Genomic DNA, 19,938 nt, shown 5'->3' with positions numbered 1-19,938 from the left:
CAAGATGCTGCAGTCAACAAAAATTCATTCACTACACGTTACCTGAGCAGGTCTCACCTCACGTTGAAAGCAAGAACTCTGACTCCCATGTCATAACTAAATGCAAGGAAGCAAACTAAGACCATGAAAGCAAACTTAACCATGTTTAACTCCTACCTCTTAAATGCTTCAGACATATTAGTGTTTTGTCAACATGGATTGCATATGTAAGAAGTACAGACACTCGGGCAGATTCAGTTATAAACTCAGCTTTGCACCTGTCCCTGCAGTTGCAACAGAAATGCCTAACCCATGTGAACAATTCTTAGTGCCTGGTGACACACGTCCGTGTGGCCCCACGCACTAAGACAAGCTAGACCAAGAGGGGCCAGTCACGAAACTTCCCCTTGATCAAGCTCCTTGAGCAAACTGGGGCAGGGGGCTGAGACATTACCACTCACCTGCTGGAGTCCGCTGCTGCCCACAGCAGTACTGGCAGAGCACAGCACATCCCCATGCCTCAGCAGTGCAGTTTGGCACTGACATTTAAATCCCCAGTGAAAGCAGTTTGTCCTAACGCACCAGCGTGTGAGCTGGCAAGCCTGCAGTACCAGGATGCCATCAGTCCCCCTGTTGCCTGTGACAAGGAATGTAGCGCTGTGCAGACAGTCAGAGCAATAACACCTTGAACGAGATTCTCTGCACAATTAGCAGAGCCCTGGCTGCACGCTTTGCGGATATATTAACTCAAGTCCTTCACTGAGCATACCTACACACCTCACGGCTTCAAATCCGTGATGGGAGAGCAACAAAACTATACGTCTGCTTGAAGAGTTGCTTAGCACTAAAAGATGAGTTAAGAGGGGTACCTTTTGCAATGCGTAAGCACAAAGGAATAAGGTACGGCACGAACCCACAACACCTAACCGCCTGATTTCGACCACTATGACGGCAATCCTCTCACAGCATCCCATCCTCAATGCATGCGTTTGCCCACGGGGTTTAAGGGAAAGAGTGCAAGGAGTCATTTGGGCTTTTCGATTAAAAAACACGATCACGGAAAAAGGGTTATTCCTGTACCATACCGAAACATGACTGGAACAGATTTAAAACCTCGTTTACACCTGAATAACTTACGCCACAAAGCTCAAACACGTTATGTAGTTAACCTCGCCAAAGCATCACCTTGTTAATTAGGCTAAGGATGTCCCTGCCCCCCACTTACCTGACTGTCACGCAAACAACTCCTATTCAAACGCGAGGCCGTGTTACAAAAGATTAACAACCGAAGCCTTGGCAGACTGGACCCCAAGGCCTGCTCTCTCTCACCCCCGCTCTCCGCTCCCTCGCCCGCCGCCGGCCGCTGCTCCCCGCCTCTGTGCCTGCGGGAGGGAGCGCCGGGCAGCGCCCCACCGAGCCGCCCGCCGAGGAGGCCGGGCGTGCACCGGGGCGAGCGGCCGGCTCCTCCGAACCGCGACTAACAGCCGCTGCTCGTTAACCGGGACGGGGCGGGGCGGGGCGGGGCTTTCCTCTCCTAGGAAGCGCGTTAAGGAAGAACGAGGCTCCGGAACAAAGCACACCGAGGGCCGCTCGCCCCTGCCCCGCGGGGGCCCGGGGAGGAGCAGGCCGCGATGCCGGTAACGCCCCCCCGCCCCGGGCGGCACCGAGGGCCGTACCTCGGCCGCCCCCTTGAGGGGCCGGAGCCCGCGGGGAGTCCAGCCCAGCCCCAGCCCAGCCCGTCCCGTCCCGGCGCGGCTCACCTGGGTGCCGGCCTCCAGCAGGAGCCAGTCGCCGCTGGCCCCGACCCGGCGGAGGCACCAGGCCAGGCGCGAAGCCCCGCGCGCCGCCATGGCGTCCGCCCGCCGCGACAGGCAGGAGCAATCGCGGCGGCGGCGGCGCTCTCGCGAGGCGAGAGACGGCGTCGGGGCCGCGCACCGCCCAGCAGCCCGGCTAGTCGAACCCGGAGCGGGAGAAGAGGCCGCGCATGCGCTCGAGGAGGCGGCGAGGGCGGTTGCGGTCGTCCCCTCAGTAACCGGCACCGATGTCCGTGTCCCGCCGGCCCCTCCCGCCGCCGCCGCCCTTCTCCCCGCCCCTTCCAGAAGCCGCCGCGACGCCTTCCGCCCTCGGCCACTATGGCGGCGGCCGGCCGGCTGCGGCGGCGGCTGCTGCTGGCGGTGCCGTGGCGCTGCAGCCCCCGCCGCGGGGCTGCCGGCTGCCCGCCGGCGGGGCAGGTCCGCGCCGCCTTCCTCCGCTTCTTCCAGGAGCGCCACGGCCACCGCCGCTTGCCCTCGGCCCCGGTGCGGCCCCGCGGCGACCCGCGCCTCCTCTTCGTCAACGCGGGCATGAACCAGGTGCTGCCCCCGCCTCCGCGGCCTGCGTCCGGCTCGAGGCTCCGGCTCTCCCCCGCCTGCGGCCCGCCCCCGCGGGTGCCCTCCCTCCACCGCCTTTCCGGGGCCTCCGCGTCCTCGGAGGAGCGCGGGCCGTCCCTGGGTGACCCCTTTCACGGAGGTCTCCTGCGGTGGGAGGGCTCCCGCGTGGGCTTGCCGCGCCGCTGCCCTCCCGGTCGCCTCTCACTGCACCGCATCCTTGTTTTGGGAGCCCCGGGCAGAGCCCCCAGCGCCGGGTGGCATCTAGCAATAGCGGATGTCTCTGCTTTGGCTTCTAGTTCAAGCCCGTTTTCCTGGGCACGGTGCACCCCCGGAGCGAGCTGGCACAGCACCGGCGGGTGGTGAACAGCCAGAAGTGTGTGCGTGCGGGAGGGAAGCACAACGACTTGGAGGATGTGGGCCGAGATACTTACCATCACACGTTCTTCGAGATGCTGGGGAACTGGTCCTTTGGGGATTACTTTAAGGTGAGGTGATAGGAGTGAACCCTCTCCAGGGGCAAATGCTGCCTTTCTTGCAGAGTGGTGCTGTAGTTCTGTGCCGTAGTGCCATAGGACTGTCTGCAGGAGGCATTTTGGTAAGCTCCAAATTGCTTCTTGGGAGATCCGTGGCCTGGAGCAGAGGTAGTCAGCTGGTGTGCTGAATCACTAAATGTGCCCTGCAGACTCTCAGAGTGCTTGCCTTTCAAAGCTGTGAACAACACATACAAATCACAGTCCTCTGTATGTATGCCGGTGTTGACCGTTTAATATGGTGAAAAGAGGTTTCCAGTTCGTTTGGTACTTGTCACTAGAAAGTTTGAAAAGGGAAGAAAGATAAAAGATGCTAGTTGCTTTGCTAGTGAATACTTTTTTTCCTTGGAAAGAAAGTAATCTGTGTAACTCTGCTGGTAAGCACGTGGGTGTAGACCATGCTGTGATCCTGAAGGTCTCCCAACAATTTAGGAATGTCAGTTTTCCTCAGGCAACAGTGAGCTGTCTCACTCACCTGACCCTCATCCTGCTTTTTGCAATACGCCTTAAAATTGGAAAGGGAAAGAGCAGCAGAAATTAACTTATTTGGTGTTTGACTCCCATTCTAAAGAGCCTTCCTGCATCACTATGTATGCTGGATTACTGTGCTTCGTTTATGTTCCCTGCCTGCTCAGGAGGAGGCATGTAGCATGGCCTGGGAGCTCTTGACAGAAGTCTACGAGATCCCCAGAGATCGTCTCTACGTCACTTATTTTGGTGGAGATTCCTCGTTGGGGCTGAGCGCAGATGAGGAGTGCAGGGACGTATGGCTCCGCCTGGGGTAAGTGTGTTAGAGAAGAGGTTCTGAGCAGCAGGTGCTGACACTTCAGTCTCTATAGTCTCCCATTTGCTCTTTAGTTGATGGCAATCAAATGTAGGGGCCAAAAGTTTTGTTTTAAACTCATTTTATTTCTGGTTTGGGCTGTTAAAAGTCATCTGGGCCCTGAGTGCTCTGGGGCACTTGACCTTTAAGCTGTTTCTCAGATGTTATCAGTCTGAGGGGCTGTGTACCTAAAACTGTGTGGCCTGGATGAAGCGTGTAAAGGACCTCTGATCCTTTGCTTCCTCTCCATCGCGAGCTACAGAGAGTACATTCTCCTCTGAAAGGTAGCAATGGCTGCTTCAGTGTGAGGATGAAGCCATTGCAGAGAGCACTGCTGTGCTTTGGGAACTCGTTCCAGAGGCTGTATGTAGGCTTTGGACCCAAGGCAGCCAGCTCTGTGCCACTGTTGGTGTTCAGCCTTGTCCATTGTGATCAGGTCTTAGCTCCGCTGGAATTCCCTCCAGGGAGGAAGGCAGCTCCACAGACCCAGTGGAGAGCCTGTCTCCATCAGCAGGAGCCAGACTGAGTTTGCCAGCCATTCTAGGCAGTGAGTAGGATCCTGTCTGGTTTGGTCCAGCTTGTTCCTGCTAAGGAGAGTAATTCTGTGTGAACAGAAGCAAAGGAATCCTAATGTGTTTGGTTATTGAGTTTGTAGTAGTCAGAAAGGATTCCTCCCTTCCATCTTTCTCTGTGATCTAGGCTACTATGTGCTTTCTGTGCATGTCCCAGCGCTGCCATCTCTGTTTGCCTTTCCAGGGTGCCTGCCAGTCACGTGCTTCCTTTTCCATTGAAGGACAACTTCTGGGAGATGGGGGACACAGGTCCCTGCGGTCCTTGCACAGAGATCCACTATGACCACGTGGGTGGTGGCAGAAATGCTGCGGCACTGGTGAACCAGGGCAGCCCCGATGTAGTGGAGATCTGGAATCTGGTCTTCATGCAGTATAGCAGGTACCAGGCATCTGGTTTGAACTCCAGACCCTTTCCCCCTTGTCTAACTCCAAAATCATACATGTATATTCTCAGACATCTCACTGCTTTGCAGGAGGTGGCAGTACAGGAGCAAGAGGGAAGCTGTGGAGATGTGTCCAGTGTGGCTCTTGGTCCCCTTTGCTTTATTTGTCTTGTCATCCTTCAGCCTCTGCTGCCTATTCTCCCTCACTGCTGCATCCCAGAGGTCTCTTGAGGTCTGCGGTGGCCCAGAGAAACCTGCAGAAGGAGGAGAAGGCCTTGGGCCCCTGTTCAGGGAAGGCCTTTTTCTATACGTTACAGTCTATCCTGACTATCTGATGGTCAGATCCTGGCTACCTGACAGTGCTGAGGCAGGCTGCTGTTAGTCTTGTCCCTGAGCTTCCTTTTGTTGTGTAACCTGCTGTTTCCATCCCCTGTCACTCTCCCATTCTCTTTGACTCACCTGCTCCTTTTCTTTGGCCCTGAACTGACCCTTGCTTCTCTTTTGCCTTTTATTTTTCCTGGCCGGCTGACAGAGAGGTGGAGGGGAATCTGCTTCCCTTGCCGCAGCACCACGTGGATACAGGAATGGGCCTGGAAAGGCTGGTGACAGTTCTGCAGAACAAACGCTCCAACTACGACACAGATCTCTTCACTCCCATCTTGGATGCCATTCACAAGGTGATGGTGCTTCTGCTCAGAGTCACAGCTAAGCAAAAGCTCCTTGAATGCAGACTGCTTGCCTGGTACCATAGTACAGCCTTCTCTACACGTTACTGTGCGGTATTTTGAGACAGGAGGTATATCCAGCCAGGTCCAGAGCACCATTCTAGGGAAACTGGCAAGAATTCCAGGTTGGAAGTCTGCTGGGATATCAGCACTGCTGATCCGTTTTTTCTGCGAAGTTTCTTAAATTCCTCAGTGCCAGGGCATTGGCTGACCTGTCTTAGGTACAGAATTCTTGGTATATAATGCTCTGGAAGGATTTAATGAGTACATCTTAGATGCACAAGGTTCGGAGGCAGTTGAGAAGCATAATGTCAAGTGTAGCTGGCTGCCTCTTGCATTGAAACTTTTCATTCTGCAGCCATTAATTTCTGCTGATCTATCTCCTTACTTTCTCTTTTAGGGCTGCGGGGGGCCCAGATACCAAGGTCTGGTCGGAGATGCTGATGTTGGGCGTGTGAATATGGCCTACCGTGTGGTGGCAGATCATGTGCGCACCTTGTGTGTGTGCATCACTGATGGCATCTACCCAGGCCTCTCTGGAGCAGAGTAAGGACATAAGGAAATGGCATGGGGTGGAGGGAGTTAGGTCTAGAAAGGAATATGGAGATCCAGAGGGCAAGGTTCTGGAGTGAGCCCAAGATAGGGATTGCATGAGCTTTGGGGAGGCAGGAAGGTGAGAGCCTGGAAGAAGTTCCGATCTGCAGGCTTATTCTTGGATGGGTGTAGAGTGTGGAGAGCAGCTGGCCTGTGTCGATAGATCAGGCCAGAGGAGCTGTGTTGGGGGTGTGCTGGATGTGGGAGCTGGGCAGGGATGCTCACATGGCTGCCTGGGGAATCTGGCTCTGCTTTCAGACTGGTGCTGCGTCGGATCCTGCGCAGGGCTGTCCGCTTTTGCTCTGAAGTCCTTCACGCTCCACCTGGGCTCCTGGCCTCTCTGGTGCCTACTGTAGTGGAAGTGCTGGTGAGTAAAAACTGCTGCCTTGGAGGGAAAAAGAGTATCACACATGTCCTATTCAGCCCCATGTCCCTTTCCTGTACACTGTCAGGAGACAATCTTGGATGTAAAGGAGCTCCAGGAGGGTGTATCTGGTGCTATGCTTCACAGCAGTAAAAATCTCTTGTCTCCTGATTATTTGTGATGGGAGGGAGGGGGCCTAGTGTGACCAGCGGTACAGTCAGCACAAGTGTGCGTGCAAGTGTATGCAAGTGCACGTTGTTGTTTGCTGAGGGCCGTGGCTTCCAAGCTGTCATATCTGGTTAAAGCCATCTGAAATTGGTCCCTGTGAGTACTACAGCATCCTAAAAGACAATGCTTTCTTCCTATTGTGAATGGATGTGTTTGTCAAGAGGTGCTGTTCAGGGGCTAGGAGAGGTGGGTCACACAGAGGTAGCCAGGAGATGGCAGCTGTAAGTCCATGTGTGATTCTTCCCTGTGCTTTTGTCCCTGGGGCTGTGCACTGGGGCTCCCTTCACACTCACCTGCCTGAGAAACCTCTATAATGCTTGTGGAATGCTGTGAGATCCCTTGAGGAAGATGCTGAGGATATTATCACTAACTGAGGCTCATTCCACAGGGAGATGCCTATCCAGAGCTGACGAAGAATGCAGACCAGGTGAGCAATGTAGAAAACCTGTCTCATTATCTTTGTGAGCCACTGCTCTCAGGGGCAGAAGTCAGCCCTCCCTTGGGACTTAGCTGGAGAAGTTTGCATAGCCTCCTCCATAACCATGTTCTCATGGGTGGGCTGAGATGTGCTGGGAACATGTTTGTATCCTGGGCATGAGAAGTATCTGTGGCAGATTTCCTTGTGGGAGCTCTACTAGATCTTTACCAGGGACTGCTTGTCCTGGTACACAAGGCAGCTGTTGTTCTAAAAAAGCTACGGTAGCTCTTCTGTTGAGTGCAAGTACAGCCTGTCCTAGCCTGGGTACCTTTTGTCCAAAGTGGATGGGTGATTTAAGGCTAGTCCTGGCTTGCTTCTGCTGACAGCAACTGTGACAAGCTATTTCTCTGGCTGTTCCAGCCATGCAATTTTAATTGGGTCACAGACATGAATGTCTGACAGGGAGCATTTGTCAGCCTCCGGCCTTCCCCAGGTGGAGGGTCAATATTTCCTTGACAGGAGTGGTGATAGGAGGCACAATGACTTTGGCACGGTTTAGTATTGTATCGGAGCCCTGTTGTGATGGATACTTACAGAACAAAAAGGCTGGTTCAAGCAGACACGACACCCCGGTTAGACACCTGCTTGATGTGCTTTGAGCTGACTGAAGCAGGGAGCCCAGTGGTAGCAGGGCAGAGCTGAGCTGGGGAACTCCCTGAGGTGTTGTGGCTAACCCTTCTTCTGATCCTTGGGCAGATCATGGATATCATCAATGAGAACGAGGCAGCTTTCCTGTCCTCCCTCGAGCGTGGGAGGCGCATCATTGAGCAGACAGTGCAGCAGATGGAGCCCTCCACAAATTTCCCAGGTAAGTCTCCCTCCTCTGACAAGCTGCACTTAAAGATGGTTTGATCCAGGCCCTCACAAGCATTCCAGTCAAAACTATGGTGGATGTCTGCCTCTCCCACATGTTTTCAGTGACTTCTAGCCCCCGGGCAGAGGAGCAGATGTTGCTCCTTTCTTCAGATTGCAGTTGTTTTCTAGTACTTTGTTCTCACAACAAACTAGGCACCAGGAAAGTTAGAAACATTCCCTTGCTGCTTTATTGACTAATTAACTGGGTCCTTACAAGACACAGCTGAAAGGAGGAGCTCAGGATCCAACCAGAGCAGCTGCCTGTCTAGATATGCTGCACTGAATTTTAGCAGGGATGGGGCTGCCGGGGATCATTAGTACTCAGTCCCATACAAGAATAACCGGCATGGCTTCTCTTCCCTTCGCCATTACCAGTGCAGCTGCACACGACACAGTTGAATCCAGTTACCAAGGCACACACTAGATTGGTCTCATCCAAGCAAATCTCGAGATGCCTTTGCTTTCTGTGTTCACACAGAGTTCATGTCCTTCCTTTTGTCCTACAGCTGAAGTAGCCTGGTCTCTCTATGGGAATTTGGGATTCCCTCTGGATCTGATTGACTTGATGCTTGAAGAAAAGGGAATCAGTTTGGACTCAGCTGCTTTTGACAAACTTGCTCTGGAAGATGCAAAGGTAGGATGGAGACTCACGTTGTCAGAATAATTCAGAGCCTTCCCTCTCTCCTGTGAACATGGAGGCAGAATTCGTTTCACTACTGGGGCTCTTTGGATGCACCACAGGACCATGTGCCTTTTCCCTGAAGGGGAAGTGGATCTGAAACAGCAGTGGGGTCACAATGCCTTTGCTTGTGGGTGTGGAACTGAGAAGTACTGGCTGGTGATTCTCTGCAGATCAGTGCAAGTGTTTTATGATACTGACTGTTGCTAGAGTAGAGGTTATCGTAGAATTAATAGGTTAGGAGTGTCCTCTGTCAGTCATGTAGCCCAACTCCTCACACAAAGCAGAACCAGCTTAGCCCAAACAGCAAGTGATTTATGAAGTTTACAAAATCTCCTCAGTCTCTGTAGTGCTGGAAGACTCGCACTGCCCACCCTGTGCAGTAATCAGTTCAAGGCCTTGCTCTCCTGAGCTTTAATGGCCTGGAAGTTTCATAGCTACACAGCGAGCTGTGCTGGGAGGGTTGTGTTAGCTGTTGCTTATGGCCTGCCTCAAGGCTAGCACAGGGTGGTATTGAGTGCTCGTGTGGTTTGGAGGAATGGGGTTGGTTTAGCAGTAGCCTCCGTCAGCCTGGATCTAAACAAGCCTTTTCCAGGAAGGTGGAAGAAGTTGTTCCTAGTCTTATAGCTCCAGTTATCAGTTTGAGTGCCCCCAGGTGCCTCCCATCTAACTGCCTTTGCTCCGCTGTAGCGGAAGGCTGGTGGCCCACAGGCAGGACAGCCGGAGGACACAAACACGCGCCTTGATGTGCACTCGCTGGCTCAGCTGCGGAGCAACAACGTGCCTGCTACCGATGATTCTCTGAAGTATGCCTACACGCTTGGGCAGCACGGGCAGTACGGTAAGTGGCCAGGTCCCACCTAGAAGGCGAGCTGTGTCTCAGGGTGCTGGAATCCTTCACAAGGCTGCTTTTACTGCCTAACCTCATGCATGCAGAACATGTACTTTGTGGTTCAAACCTGTCCACCTTGCTGCTGCATCTTCTCTGCCCCTATACCTCATCCCACAGTAGGTGCTTTTCTTATTGCTGTTAGTGTGTCTCCAGGAAGGCTGTGACTGTGGGTTGGTATTACTGTGCAGTGGTGAAGCAGGGACTGTTGATTTCTGCTAGAAAGTCTGTCCCCAGCCATTAGGCTTCTGGGTGTGAGTGCTAGGGAGAATGAAGAATAATTATGCGAGGACTTTAGGTGGTGTTTTAAAACAGTGCACTTGCTGTTTCTTCAGCAGACCACTAGATGCCAGTGCAGGCTTTTTATCATTTAGGATTACTGGGGTTGCTGATGCTCTAGGGAAAGCGTAAATCTAAACCACAGAGAGTAAGAGGTGGTGTGGCTGTCACAAAGAATTAGAGATAGCTGTGTACAGCCAGCTCCCTCTTACCCGGTGTGCTAGGGGCAACCCACATTAAGCAGCAAGTGAGGCAATTCAAACTATATATACTACAGCAAGAGCATAATGGAGGGGAAAAAAACCCAGCAGCAACACTGGCTGGAATCTCCAAGCTAGCATTGTCCCACCTCCTCGGTCACTGAATCATGGAATGATTGAGGTTGGAGGGGATCTCTGGATCCCTTGATCAAAGGAACATCAGCTTCACAGTCAGATCAGGTTGCTCAGAGCCTTGTCCATTTCAGTTTTCAGTACCTTTAAGGACAGAGATCCCACAGCCTGTCTGTGCCCTGTTCCAGTTCTTTATCACGCTTAGTGTGAAAAGTTTTTTTGCTTGCGTACCACCAGAATTTCCTGTACTCTACGTGTAGTCTCACAAGTGCTAAACAGGAGGGAATAACCACTTTCCTTGACCTGCTGGCTATGTTTGTGTTCATACAGCCCAGCAGGCAGGCAGTCTTCCTTGCTGCAAGGGTACCCTGCTGACTTGTGTTCAGCTTGCTCCTGAGGACCCCAAGGTTTCTGTCAGTCCATTTCTGTAGCCTGCTGAGATGCCTCTGAAAAGCAGCCCCACTCTTCAATATATCAACCAGTCCCCACAAACCTATTGCCATACACAAGCAGGATATGGGTACATCCCATCTTGTCATGGATAGTCATTAATGAAGATGTTAAATGGTTTGGGCCCTAATATCAGCCACCAAGTAGCTCTACTGGTAACTGAATATCAGTTGAACGTTAAACTGTTGAGCAATTCTCTGTGGGGTCAGCTGCCCGGACAGTTATACACCCACCTTATGGTCCACCTGCCCAGTCCATGTCACCCAAGTTTGGCTTCAAGGAGGCAACAGGAGAGCATGTCAGAAACTTGCTACATCAAGAAAGGTGACATCCCTGTCTTCCCTTGTCCACCAAGCCAGTCATCTCTTCATAGAAAGCAGTCAGGTTGGCCAAGCATGCAGCGTAGCAAGATGCAGGCATGTATGTGCCACATCTTGCTCCATCGGGCTCATGTGCAGCCAGATTGGGCATCCCAGCCTGGTTACCTGCTACTCAGCAGGTCTGTCACTAGGTAAGTGAGGGGTGATGTGGTTCCAAATAACAGATCCTTTGTCCTTTCTGCCAATAGCTGTTCCTCTCCTACCGAGGCAATGGAAAGTGCCAGCTTTCAGCATAGACTGGGTGTTGGCAGGGTTGGCAGGGGGAAGTGACCCCTCCTTTCATGTTGCAATCTGACAGAGTGTATGTACTAATTGCTGCCATGTTCTTCTCCCTGACAGAGTTCAGCCCATGCCAGGCCACCATCCTGATGCTGTACAGAGATCAGTCTCTCCAGAAGGAGGTTGGGGCAGGGCAACGCTGTGGTGTCATCTTGGACAGGACTAACTTCTATGCAGAGCAGGGCGGGCAAGCCTCTGACCGAGGCTACATGATACGTTTAGGACAGCAGGTGAGACCCTTTGGTGCCTGAACGCAAGGCTGCCGTGGATACTGAGGCCAGGCAGACTTCCCCAAGTGATGGGCTGTTTTACTGTGTTAATTTGCAAGCTCCTGACTCTTGACAGTTCCCTTAGCTTTGCCTCGGGGTTGGTGGAGTGAGGGAGAAGTAGCAGTAACTTCACAGAGGTGGACCTGCTGCTCTGGTTGTCTTTCTCAGCCCTTTGCAATTTCTTCTTGCTCGAGAATGCTGGAAAGTCTTCTTTAATGTGCTGCACTCTTGCCAGCTGGGGTTGCAATGCAGAGAGAAGGCAATCGATCAGAGAGCCCACAAGCTGAGTAACTTGTCTCTGGCCAGTCCTGGATGACTGCAAGTAGTGCCCAACTTGAAACCCAGTGCAAAAACTCTTATCCCTCCCAAAAGCATCAGGGAGGACCTCCACCTCTGCAGCATGATCTTCAACCTTGCCAGAGGGATAACTTTCACCCGCTCCTGGGAAGTTACATGAGGGGCAGATTTTTCTCCTTCCCACGTTCCAGCTCTTGAGAATCAGCCCTGAGCACTGATACTGCCTTTTTAGCCTTGCAGACTGTGATAGTGCTTTGCTCAGCACTTCTCCTTAAGCTGAAGCAGGGATCAAGTTTCTCTTGCCAGCCCACTGAGGCAGAAATGGCACCTTGGATGCCCAAGACAAGTGTCTTGGCAGCTGCTGTCCATTTTCTCATGGACAAGCATCCTTTTAAGGAAAATTCATCAGCATGGGTGGTGTTGCTGCCCCTCCGCTGCAAGCTGACAGCCTCAACATGTTGTGCAGTGAGCGGCTGGATGCAGGGAAGGCCTGAGGCACTCTGGTTACATTGGCAGTAAGTTAGTCCCTGCTTTTCCCACCCCATCCCTGTCTTTTAGAGATCAGTGGGGGTTATATTTCCTAGTCGGATCAAGCAGGCACCTAGTACAGGTCTTTGGATGTTCCCTGTGTCCTAACTCATCCTTCTGTCTCTCTTTGCTCAGGACATACTCTTCCCTGTAGAATCAGTTCGTCTCTGCGGTGGTTACGTGATCCATGAAGTCACTGCTGTGGAAACCCTGCGTGCTGGGGACCAAGTGCAGCTCTTTGTGGATGAGGTGATAACTCACTGCTCTTAACCTTTTCTTAGCCTTGCCTTGAGAGTCTTGTGATGTCCCAGGTAACCTGGGCACAGCAGAGCCTTGTCCCTTGTATTCCTGAGACTGCTCTTCATTGTGATGTGCAGTGGGAAGGAGACCTCACGAGTAACTCTGTAATCTTCTGTGAGCTATTGGTCTGTCTGGAAGTATCCAGGCTACCCTTTGCTGTTTTACAGAAGTGATCCCATGGGAAAAGAAGTTAAATCCGCCCTCTGACATAAATTCATCTGACAGCCATGCTACCCGTTGTTTTTCCCCTCCATCTTCTCACAACCCCTCACATGCAGCCTTTCCCTTATCTTTTCATGCCATCCCCTGCTCCCCCGAGCTGTGGAGAACCAGCACTCCCTGCCAACTTGTCTATGCTTTCAGGCCCAGCGGCTGGCCTGCATGACGAACCACACCGCTACCCACCTGCTGAACTTTGCACTCCGCCACGTCCTGGGTAACAACACAGAGCAACGAGGGTCCCATGTGACAGCAGAGCAGCTGCGCTTTGACTTTGATACCAAGGTGACTCTGGACTTCTGTTTTCTTGTTCTCAGCAGTACCAACATCCCAGTACTGGCCTTCTCTCCAGGGATTTTTGTCCTCTCACTGTAATCACTCCTTTAGAAGCAGGTCATGTTTTATCTGAGCAATGAAACTTGGCCCTCTGAACATGACTGGCTCTGCTTTGCATTGACCTGCCTCTGAGTGGGGCTTGCTGAGGGGATGAATGGGGGTCAGAAGGGAAAGGACTTAGCAAGACCAGTGGTCATGGGTCTGACCTGAGTAGTGTAAAGGGGTCTTTGAGAGATTCACCAGCTTGGCTGTGGCACATATCGGATATCTGTGCTGGTCATCCGGGTGGGAACTGAAAGCTGTTGGGTCAGGCTGAGCACTGGCCCTGGTAACCTGTCATTCATTGCAGCATCTCTCTTGAAGAGTTTGCTCTTGGATCAAAAATCCTTATCCCTCATGGGAGGATGGAGTGGGAGGGTCATGATGCACACAATTCCCTTTTACAAATAGGGAAGATGACACACAAGGGGAGAGTGGTGTGCCCAGGCTGAGTTGCCTGGGGGCCCTGCCACAGTTCTCCCTCCTTTGTTCTGTACCTCTCAGGAGGCTTCTCCATGAGGTAGCTGATTTACTTTCTCAGGGCCCTGTGACTGTGGAGCAGCTGCAGCAAGTGGAGCAAGTGGTCCAGGATGTGATCAAACGAAATGAGGTTGTGCATATGGCTGAGGTCCCCCTTACGCTGGCAAGAAGAGTTCAGGGACTCCGTGCAGTGGATGAGGTATGACAAGATGGCAGCACACATCTTCATGAGCCTTTTCCTTCAGCAGGAATCATCTGGGTCACAAGAGATGTTGGCACAACAGGTTTCTGACTCCCAAAACTCAGGAAGGGAAATAGGACAGAGATGAGATCTCAGGAGCACTGTGTTGTAAAACATAGAGGCTGGTGATGCATAGGCTTTCTGCTTATTTCTTTGGACCAAAAGCTTGTAGTGTCACCCAATTGTTTCTTTCTCCCCATGGTGGCTGGTTGTGGGGGAGAAACAGTGCTGCCCCTGACTCTGAGGCTACTCTAGAATAGGGGAAAAATGAGGCAGACACCTGAAGCCATGTAGTTAGTCTGTAAGTGCCCCTGAAGGACCATGTTGTTAGCTGCTGATCCCTGTCTCCTCTGTCAGGGGTATCCAGATCCAGTGAGGATAGTATCTCTGGGGGTCCCTGTGGAGAGCGTGCTGACCTGTGACTCTGAGGCTGCAATGCAGACCTCTGTGGAGCTCTGCTGTGGGACGTAAGTGACTTTTACTTGCAGTCAGAAGGTGTGTTTGTGGGCACTGGTGGCTGAGGTAGAGACATTCTTGCAAGCTCCACTCCCTGTCCCTGTGCAACTAAGTTTCCTCACCGGAAGTATCTCGTGAGGACAGGGTGAGCTAGTTACAAAGCTTTGGAAGTCCCAGGGTGAGAAAACTGTAGTGAAATGTAAAGCATTTTTCCTTGCTTCATAGTCTGAAACCAACCTGGAAGCCACAGGGTGCCAGGAGAGTGTGGGAAGGGGGTGTGTGGCCTGTCACAACAGGGCTTTGGCTTTGGGGTTGCAGGAGGGCTAGGGACCCAGCAGGAGACTCTGAGACCGTTGTGAGATCTTGAGACCACTCTGATTATTTTAATTATCTTTGCCCTCTTCTGCTTTTAGCAGTAATGAGAGTCAAAGAAGAGCTAATCAATCTTAGGACAATGCTGACAAAAAAAAAACCCAGGAACAAATTGGCCTTTGAGCAGATACAGCTGAAAATGAGCAAGTTTCTAGTCATGAGATCATTCATGTGGGAGTAGTGGGACAAGAAACTGCATGGGAGTAGAGATGATCAATTCTTGTGAAGCTGTCTGAAATTATTACTTGTAAGAGAACCTGAGACACTGTAGTTGTTTTCATATCCAGCGTTGAATAACCAAGAAGGAAAGGGAAGGTTGTCAGTGCCCTGTGACTGCACAGCTACCCTGTGACTGGAGTCTACTGGCCAGTCTGTGAGCTGGCCTGACAAGAGAGTGGTGTAGTTGGAGGAAAAATCTTACTTTCTACAAGGTTCAGTAGCAGCTGAGTAGAAGAGAAAAATCCCAATTCATCCCACTGCTGAAGGAAAGGAGAGGAAAGCAAGGCAGAACTTGGCTGTTATGCGCCATTTGACAGCAGCCTGCTGGGCAGGTAGCAGAGAGGTTCCTCTGGAGTAACCTCAACTCTGCTGTCTCTTGCCTGACAGGGTGCCATCAGGATTTTAGGGACGGGAAAGGATTGAAGCTGTTGGGATTGGGGAGGGGCTGCTGGACCTGAGACTTGTCTAAAAGGAAAGCAGGCTTCCTGATTTCTGTTCCCAGAGAGCAGCTTGTTTTCTTTCCTGTTCCCTACTGACTTTGCAGGCACCTTCTACAAACGGGAGCTGTGGAAGATCTGGCCATCATCAGTGAGCGTCAGCTTGTTAAAGGGATTAGCCGTGTCATTGCAGTGACAGGGGGACAAGCCAAACAGGTAAAAAAGGGGGAACTGAGATTTCTGCTGTGTCAAGGCAATGCCAGAAGGACCCAACTTTGTAGGCTTCTGCTTAGACAATTAGCTTCCCCCTGCTTTGGCTGGAGGCTCCCTGCTATGCCTGATCTGGCTTCCTCCTTCACACCTGCACCCAGCTCTGCTGTTGTACCTCACTATTTACCTCCACTCCCCCCATCCTAGTCTCCTGTCTCCTTGACCTTCATTCTTCCCCCTCAGACCCCCTTTTCCAAGATAAGAACTTGGCACAAAATATCAGGAAGTCTCTAGACTATAAATTTCAGTCCCCAGGTAAGTATTTAAAGGTGTGATCCTTTGTGCTTTGGTCTCACCTCCTGCCTATCATAATTGGATTTGCGCTTTATGGTTACAGGGCTCTGGCCTCATTCTTACAGCCCTTTTGCTTCTTTTCTTTGTCTTTTTCCTGCTAAACTGTGGTTCTGATCTGGATGGGTCTGTGTAAAAAGTAAGCAACCTGTTACTGTGTCCCTGAGATTGCTCTGTCCTTTGAATATCTGGAAGTGTCAGGGGCCCTGCAACCTTGCCCACTTCCTTTAAGGCTGCAGTCAGAGTAGAGTGACTCACTGTCAGTGGATCTGGGAAGACTAAAGGCAAAGCCCACCCCTGCAAATCTGTTGCTTTTTGGCTGGCTGTCCCCTGTACATCTGCGTCCCTAGCAAGGCTTTTCTTGGTGCAGAGGAATGAAAAGCTGCAGGGCACATCTGCATGCTTTGCTGGAAGTGCTGACCTGGAGAGCCCCTGAGAGGAGCTGTGTGCATGTGTTAATCAGACAAGGGAGACTGCAGGCATGAGGGAGTGACTTGAAACAAGGGATGTGTGTCCTAGCTAGGCAGAGCAGTCCTCACTGTCCACAGCTTTTCTTATATACTCTCTGCTGTCCTGGTCTAAAGTCTAGCAGGACCATCATGGGCACAGAAATCTGGCAGAGAGGAAATGCTCCAAACCATAAGGATTTTCACTGGTGAGAAAAGCTTGGATTAGCTCTTTTATTAACGGTAGCATTGGTGTTGGGGAAAGCAGTAAGAAATGCACCAAGACCAGCTGAACTGGTCCTCAGGAAATGTGCTTGAATAGCTAATGAGTTTTCTTTAGTTTTAGTGTTTCTTTTGTTTCTTCAGTCATTAGTTTCAAGATTGCATTTGCCAGTGAAAAAAGAGCGCTAAGAAGTAAACGGAGCTCCCAAGCTTTTCTCATTGAAATCATGATGATTTGGTGTGAGATACTGAGGAAACATAAATGCACGACAGCTTGGTCCCCTGGGTGTGACCATCTAGTGTTGGTTGCAAATCTAGAGAGGAACGTTCTATGCCAGAGTCTTTTGGGAACAGTTGTTCTTAAAGCCTCTGTCTGTAGGTGTCTTCCCACTGGATCCTGAGCAGTACTTCGGTGGTTATGACCCTACTGCCTCCCCGCTTTCTCCATCCCCATTCATTCTTTCTATAGCTGCATTTGAAGCTTTCTCTCCCTCCTTCTCTCCAGGCCCGGGAAGCAGGCCAGTGCTTGGCTATGGAAGTGGACTCTGTCTCCCTACGAATGAAGCAGAGGAGCACTTCTATTCCTGAGATGCAGAAGCTGTCCAAAGAAGTGGGCCAGTTGACCAAAGTAAGGATTACATTCCTGTACAGAAAGATCCCAGCATGGGCTCTATACACTTGAGGCACATGACTTCTTCCCTTGGTTCACACCTTACCATGGTCAATAGCAAGGGCATGTTGCTACCTGCTGGTGCCACTTTGGTCGCAAAGATTTCAACCGGTGTCTAGGTGCCTCCATTGCAGATGACATGCTGCCAGAGGGAATGTGAGAGAAGACAGTGGTGGAGAGGGTAAAACAGTGAAAAAGGGTTCCCAGGCTTTAGATGCCCAGCTGAAAAGAGAAAGCTACATGCCACAGTGACTGGCTGGCCTGATCACATAGGAGTATAGGAGGGTCTGGGAAGAGGCCAGGCTCCAGCCTGACCTCCCAGAGAACTAGCAGTTTATTTCCAGGTACAGTTTAGTGTATTTACACAGCAAATTGTCTTGCAGGTGGTGGCTAGCACTGCAATGCCCCAGTGGCAAAGAAAAGAACTACAGACCATCCTCAAAGCACTACAGCGAGCAGCCAACACGGCCATCAAGAAACTGGAGATGCAGCAGGTACTGTGGCAGCAGCACACTCACTTGCAGCCTGCTGATAGCACTGTGGCATACACCGGTGGACCTGGTGTCTCTGTCACTTCACAGCCACTCAGTCACTAGGGTGCCATTAGAAGGCAGAAGAAAGCACGTGTAATAGCACATGGTGCAACACAAGCCCTCTGTTGGGTTGATTTCGCTGGCGTTAACCAGGACCATCACTTAAAATGCAGTGAATGAGTGACTGGGTTTTTGGCACCTGCGGAATCCCCGTGTGTCTCTGCCTGTGAGGATGGAGAGCCCCATATCAGCACTTCTGGCAAACACCAATAAGTGGATAGGCGTCACTGCTGTTTATAAGTGGGGAAGATGAGATGGCCCTGAAAATGGGCTTTACAAGGTCACGCAGTAAGACAGTGGCAGGACAGAGCCTTTCTCCCAGCCATATGGATATTGCTCTGGCTTCCCACTGCATTCGTGTCTTGCCTATTTGCATGATTATATTAAAAGCCCTTTGGAAATGCTTATTTGTGACTTAGTGTTCTCAGCAAGAACTATTCTTTTCTTAAAGTAGGAGCATCTTGCCACAGGAGCCTGCCTGAGACATGTGGCGATGCATAGGTCCAGGAGACACCGATCAGGTTACTGTCTATTCCACTTTTGAAAGGGGTTCATCTCTGCTTGCCTTTGAGGAAGGAGGGTTGTACAGGTCTTCACGTAGAGATTTCAGTCTGCTGGTCTTACTTCTGCTAATGTACATCCCCCCTCTATCCCACAGAGCAGCACTTCCGTTCCCTATGTACATATGTTGCATACATATATCCCCATCCAGCCCACCCTGTGCCACCTGTAGCCCCTCAAGTGCCGTGTGTTTCCTCCTCCAGGCTGAAGAGAAGGCACAAAGCCTACTAGCAAAACACTGCAGCCAGCCTATCATCATTGATACCGTCCCAGCTGACTCCCTCTCTGTGAGTAATCCACATTACTTGTTGGCCCAGCAGTACCTCAGGTGCTGCATACAGTAGGAGGGAGCTGCTGGGCACGTTTTCTGCTGCATGCCAGTTTCTTTCGCTGTAGCCTGACCCCTCTTCTCCCTGCTTGTCCTAGATCCTAATGAAGGTAGTGAACCAGCTGTGTGACAAGTCTCCTGGCACATCAGTCCTGCTGCTCAGCCCTCAGGTTTCCGGTGAGGTGCTCTGTGCCTGTCAGGTGTCCAAGGTAAGCAGAACCCTGGTAGAGACACGGGGAACCTGCCTGCAAAGGGGGACTGGACCCACTGCTCAGCAGTTCCCAGTTGAGGCTTTTCCTGGGATTCTGCCCAGTGTTGGTGGTTAGTCACACAGGGGTAGGACCTGAGATGACCATACTGGGACCAGATATGCTTTCAGTCTTTGCTGGGCACAGATATCCCTGGATCCTCCAGGCCGTGTTTGCCCAGGGGCAGGACACAGCATTAACATGTAAGCTCAGTCTTTGCGGTCCTCCCAGTCATGACTGCCTTGGGTTAGTGAAGGCGCAGGCTGGGTAAGGAGAGAATGTTGCTACCTTTCTTCCTCCAGACTGCAGAGTGCCCCACAGTCCAAATTACTTTGCTCTGTGTCTCTTCCCCAGAATTGCCTCCCCACGTTCTCCGCTGCTGACTGGGCCGTGGCTGTCTGTACACAGATGGAAGGGAAGGCAGGAGGCTCTCCTGTCGTCGCTAAGGGCAGTGGAAATGCCAAGGGCATGCAGGGAGCCCTGACTACTGCACTGGAATTTGCTCAAAGTAAACTCTGAAATAACTGTGATGCTTTGGTGGCAGGACAGCTGTATGCAGCCCAGCTGCAAGCTATGTGGACACTTGACGCAGAGCATGTGTTATACTCTGCTGATCTGAAAGGTTTAGCAGCTCCCACACTGAACATTGCTGCAACCACTGCATTGGAGCATTTGGCTTCTGGCCATCAGGGATCAGCAGAGACCCTGCTCCGGATCCCACTGACAGAACAATGCTGCCTGTTCTCAGCATGGACATACGGGGATTGAGCCTCAGAAAAAGCACCAGTTGCAGCAGCAGATCCTACTTCTTCTGGAACAGTGCAGTTCTTGCCACAAGACCAGCACCGAGAGGCCCCATGAGAGCATGGGGAGATGGCACAGTGTTATCCTAAAGCCATTAAATGGTAGAGAGTGTTTGATCCTCTGA

At 51.7% G+C, this 19,938-nt stretch overlaps 2 protein-coding genes across 4 annotated transcripts in view; one reads left to right on the top strand and one right to left on the bottom strand.

The window, feature by feature from the left end:
• Nucleotides 1-2,019, bottom strand: part of RNF8 (ring finger protein 8) — a 12,323-nt gene extending 10,304 nt beyond the window's left edge. For 2 of the 3 annotated variants that reach the window (XM_075496192.1, XM_075496190.1), the window contains exon 1: nt 1,740-2,010. In XM_075496192.1, coding sequence (XP_075352307.1) covers nt 1,740-1,829 — 90 coding nt within the window. In that variant the 5' untranslated portion in view covers nt 1,830-2,010. Of the gene's footprint in view, nt 1-1,739 lie in introns of all 3 variants that reach the window. The other variant, XM_075496191.1, reaches the window with a different exon arrangement.
• AARS2 (alanyl-tRNA synthetase 2, mitochondrial) lies at nt 1,999-19,938 on the top strand. Its single transcript, XM_075496189.1, has 22 exons — nt 1,999-2,330; nt 2,645-2,833; nt 3,514-3,659; nt 4,458-4,652; nt 5,189-5,333; nt 5,782-5,927; nt 6,234-6,342; nt 6,956-6,994; nt 7,742-7,853; nt 8,407-8,534; nt 9,270-9,420; nt 11,249-11,418; nt 12,418-12,531; nt 12,946-13,086; nt 13,718-13,855; nt 14,255-14,364; nt 15,489-15,597; nt 17,116-17,238; nt 17,664-17,774; nt 18,638-18,721; nt 18,861-18,971; nt 19,365-19,938. Exons 1-22 carry the CDS (start codon nt 2,112-2,114, stop codon nt 19,527-19,529), a joined length of 2,955 nt encoding a protein of 984 aa, XP_075352304.1. The 5' UTR covers nt 1,999-2,111; the 3' UTR covers nt 19,530-19,938.

The sequence above is a fragment of the Mycteria americana genome, chromosome 3 (genome assembly GCF_035582795.1).
Source record: "Mycteria americana isolate JAX WOST 10 ecotype Jacksonville Zoo and Gardens chromosome 3, USCA_MyAme_1.0, whole genome shotgun sequence".
NCBI classification, from domain to species: domain Eukaryota; kingdom Metazoa; phylum Chordata; class Aves; order Ciconiiformes; family Ciconiidae; genus Mycteria; species Mycteria americana.
This window is presented reverse-complemented; position numbering and strand designations above follow the sequence as displayed.